The sequence below is a fragment of the Penaeus vannamei genome, chromosome 12 (genome assembly GCF_042767895.1).
Source record: "Penaeus vannamei isolate JL-2024 chromosome 12, ASM4276789v1, whole genome shotgun sequence".
Lineage (NCBI taxonomy): Eukaryota > Metazoa > Arthropoda > Malacostraca > Decapoda > Penaeidae > Penaeus > Penaeus vannamei.
Window position 1 is genome coordinate 5,438,008 of NC_091560.1, and position 5,000 is coordinate 5,443,007.

At 35.5% G+C, this 5,000-nt stretch overlaps 1 protein-coding gene across 1 annotated transcript; it reads right to left on the bottom strand.

Moving 5' to 3' along the window:
* Nucleotides 1-2,167: 2,167 nt before the first annotated feature.
* LOC138863617 (pigment-dispersing hormone type 2-like) lies at nt 2,168-2,835 on the bottom strand. The gene is made up of 2 exons (XM_070128414.1): nt 2,740-2,835; nt 2,168-2,437 (listed from the first exon to the last, which is right to left on the bottom strand). The coding sequence occupies exons 1-2, from the start codon at nt 2,833-2,835 to the stop codon at nt 2,291-2,293; spliced, it is 243 nt and encodes an 80-aa protein (XP_069984515.1). The 3' UTR covers nt 2,168-2,290.
* Nucleotides 2,836-5,000: the final 2,165 nt, after the last annotated feature.

Here is a 5,000-nt window from a genome sequence, read left to right on the forward strand (position 1 = left end):
TGCAAAACGACACATCCTGTGAGGACATACGAGTCATTTGGTTAATACTGAACCTCAGTGGCAAAACTTGTGTACCTTACAAACTATTCGAATGTAATCATTTTTATACAATCCCATAATTACGATGTCCATTTAGAAAAAGAAAATGGCTGACATTTCCTTCCCGTTTCATCCAAAACGTGCAAATAGAAGACGATTGGAGAGAGAACTTACTTGCAGAGAGCGAAGTGGACACGGGAAGAATGCTATGCCACCTGGAGCACCTGGCCCTTTTATGTGGCTCCGAAGGGCGCCCACGCGATCGCGCCCTCGGCTGGCTGACCGCCCGCGCGACTCGGGCTGTGTCCGCGCTGGCGCCGGAGAAGGAAGGCTTGGTGCAGACACTTGCACGCACTCACGCATTAATGGTATATGCTAAACATTCTATATATATTTATATATAAGTACTAGACCTAAGCACCATATACCTATATATGCTGCATATTTTTACTATATACATACACACATCTCTATATAACACATTTTGCATATTATATACATACATACACACACACACACACACATATATATGCATATACATACACACATACATATACACATATACCCACACCCACACTCATACCCAGGCACACTCTCCCGCACACATGCACATGCACACGCTCACATATAAATATGAATATGAATAATATGTATACATACATATATATATATATATATATATATATATATATATATATATATATAAATATATATGAATATGTAGGCATATATGTATATATATACTTACATACATGCATATATATATATATATATATATATATATATATATATATATATATATATATATATAATTATATACACACGCGTGTGCGTGCATGTATACATATATGTATATATATGTCCATATATGATTATGTCTATCTCTCTCTCTCTCTCTCTCTCTCTCTCTCTCTCTCTCTCTCTCTCTCTCTCTCTCTCTATATATATATATATATATATATATATATATATATATACATATATACACATGCACACACTCACATGTATATATACATATATATATATACATATATATATACATATATATATATATATATATATATATAGATAGATAGATAGATAGATAGATAGATACATCTACATATATATACATGCACACATATATGAATATACATATATACATATACGAATATACATATATACATATACATACATTTATATATATATATACATATATACCTATGTAAATAGATATAGGTATATGTATATATATATATATATATATATATATATATATATATATATATATATATATATGCTTAAATATATATTCATATATACAAATGCATATAAACATATGTATAAATATATGCATGTATGTATATATATATATATATATATATATATATATATATATATATATATATATATATTTATATATATATATATATACACACTATCGAGGGATTGTTACCCATTTCAGGGCACTGCTTGAGGGGCAAACTAGCTCTTTTCATAGAATATAGGCGTGCAAGACCCTATCGAAATTTACGTCTATACCTCATCTTCCAGGTACATAAACTGTTATATATCCAGTCTACGGACATCAGTATAAAGCTGTGTTTGATTATGAACTGTGATGGGTGAATATGATATATAAATTGTCACACTGGGCACTGCTTAATCCCCTCAAAAATATCAGTCTGGTCTCCATTAGAGACAATTTGGTTCTTAAAGAGAAATCTACGCAGTATTTCTTCCGAACTCAGAAGGACCTATAATCCTTTTGTACAAATGCATGTCTTCATATTCCGTTATTCATACCGCATTTCCTACTTCCTTTTTTCACCCAATTTTTCCGTTTGTTCACTGAAGCGAAATATCCCATAGCCATCTCTTTGAACCCACACCCGCCAACTATAGCTCATTTAATGAGACTATCTCTACCATCCCATACCCTCTTTCTCCCTCCCTCTCTTCCTCTCTCTGTCTCCCTCCTCTCCCCTTTCGTATTCTTATACACTCAAGATACTGTAATCAGCTGTACAAGATATTATGGTTTTCGTTAAAGGAATAAAATATCAAATATCAAATCAAATATTTGTTTATTGTTGTACTTCCACGAATCCATGCAATTATTCTCAGAATTAGTACGACGAAGAAAGAGAAGTTAAGGAAATATCCTCTTCTGTCTAGTATAATCCTAAGGTAAAATACGGTTCATGGGAAATTGGGCTCAGATTTGTGCATCTAATCATAAACATAAACTTGTGAAGAGGGAGGCATCTCATCACCTCCTGCCGGCGTCAATCATGAACTTGGGAAGACCCAGAAGAGAGTTGATGAGCTCCGAGTTCCTCTTGTGGGGTCCCACGACCACCCCGGTGTGAGCGCCTTTCGCTGCCTGCAGAATCTCTATTGCTAGTTCTGTTGCAGCCTGAGGAAGCAGGATGGTATAAGACTGTGATAAGCAGGAATAGTTTATAATAAGCAGGATAAGCAACACTATTATCAGCAACTAATGAAAGCAAACAAAAGAAGAAAAACTGGGATGCTGTCAGTGGAACTGTGATAAGCAGGAATAGTTTATAATAAGCAGAATAAGAAGCAACATTATTACCATCAGCAGCTAATGAGAGCAAACAAGAGAAGAAAATTAGGATGATGTCAAATGAACTCCCATAAAGATTAATTCAACAAAACTATATAATTTCTATACAGTCGCAGTGCAGTATGCACCTGACACTTTGAAGCTGAAGGTTCCCTCTGTGCTTCTGTCACCACGACGGCCGTCACCGCCAACACCACAAACAACAGAATTGCAAAACGACACATCCTGTGAGGACATACGAGTCATTTGGTTAATACTGAGCCTCAGTGGCAAAACTTTGAAACTTTACAAACTATTTAAATGCAATTATTTCCATACAATCCCATTTAAAAAATAAAAAGGCTGACATTTCCACCAAAACATTCAAATAGAAGAAGATTAGTGGAAAAATTTACTTGCAAAGAGCGATGAGGACACGAGAAGAAGAATGCTATGCCACCTGGAGCACCTGGCCCTTTTATGTGGCTCCGAAGAGCGCCCACGCGATCGCGCCCTCGGCTGGCTGACCGCCCGCGCGACTCGGGCTGTGTCCGCACGGGCGCCAGGGAAAGAAGACACACGCATTAATGGTATATGCAGAACATTCTATATATATATATATATATATATATATATATATATATATATATATATATATATATATATATAAATATATGTGTGTGTGTGTGTGTATATATATGTATGTATGTACTATACATATGCACAATATATCTATAAATCTATACTATATAATTATACTATATATACACAATATCTATATAATACATTATGCATACTATATACATATGCATATACATAAACACACATATGTATATGTATGTCTGTATCTATTTATATCTATCTATATATGTTTGTGTATATATTAACATATATATATAATACATATAAACATATGTATATATATGTATATATATAACTCATATATACATATACATATATATATATATATATATATATATATATATATATATATATATATATATATATATATATTTATAACACCCACACCCACACCCACCCACACACACACACACACACACACACACACACACACACACACACACACACACACACACACATATATATATATATATATATATATATATATATATATATATATATATTACCTTTCAGCCTTGTAAAATCTGTTGAGGTATGGTTTGCATCACAGTATCTCAGCTTTTGCTTGCCTGCTGTCTTAACCAACGAAGTTACTGCTCACTTGCCATAGGCTTTTGAGAGCTCCTCCCGTGAAATGAACTCGGTAATCCATAAGAGGATAACTCAAAGCCATAGATCCAGTGGCAGACTGATATGTATTGATTGATTCACTAAATACCGGACTGATGATAATCTTGTTTTATGTCAGAAACTTCCTAGAAAGGATTATAACATTGTCTTCTGTAGTGAGTGTTCTTTTTTACTTCAGGATTAGGCAAACTCTTGCACTCGGAGACACCACACTGCCACTGCATCGTGGGAAGTCAGACAGTCCACATATCCAAATAAATATAGGGCACATGTTCGTAGAGGGACAGGTATACCAAGTTGTGGGATACGGTAAATTAGCCACTTTCTGTCCACCTTGATTTTGACCCCAGTATGCTGATGTCAGTATATCAGCACTGACAACATATTCACACCTACTTTCACCATGTCTGCCTTACTTCTTCGCGCTGATCACTCTCGCTAGTGCTACCCTCCTGACGAAGTCGCTAAAGACAAATCCACACTACGTAACCACCACACTCGTCAATCCAGCTCACCTGCCTTGCCAAGTCTTTGAGAACCCTCGTCAGCACAGCCATGAAGTCGCAGTTCTACCTGCAACCACCAGTACTTCCTTGCAATTATTCAATTCAGTATGCCCCATTAGCGCCAGATTAACTTTTGCCTTCCCTGCACCCACCCACACTTTACATACGAGTTACTGTCTTTTCAACAAACACGCTACGTACTCTACATCACAGTTTCTCGCTGCCAATCATTGCTTTTCAACGCAACGAACTATCACACACCGAGCTGAGACACAAGAGACCTTACCTCACACCTCGCTAGCCAGCCCCTAACCATTCCTTAATTGCTAAAATAATGTTTGCTATTGACATTATTTAAGGATTGATATGTTCAGTTTATTCTGTTATATTATTCATACCTACTGTTGTGATTTTCATACGTATTCTCTTGCGTATTGTACCACTACTAAGTGGTTCGTTACTACTTTCTCTGTGAAGATGTACATACTGTTTCATCTTTCACAACACCTGTGCTTATATCTGTATTTCCCAATGCTTCTGCGCAGTTAATGATCGATTATTCACATTCACATGTCGATTACATGCTCTATTTCTTAGCCCACCTACTTAACCGCTCTAAACGGAATTTACTA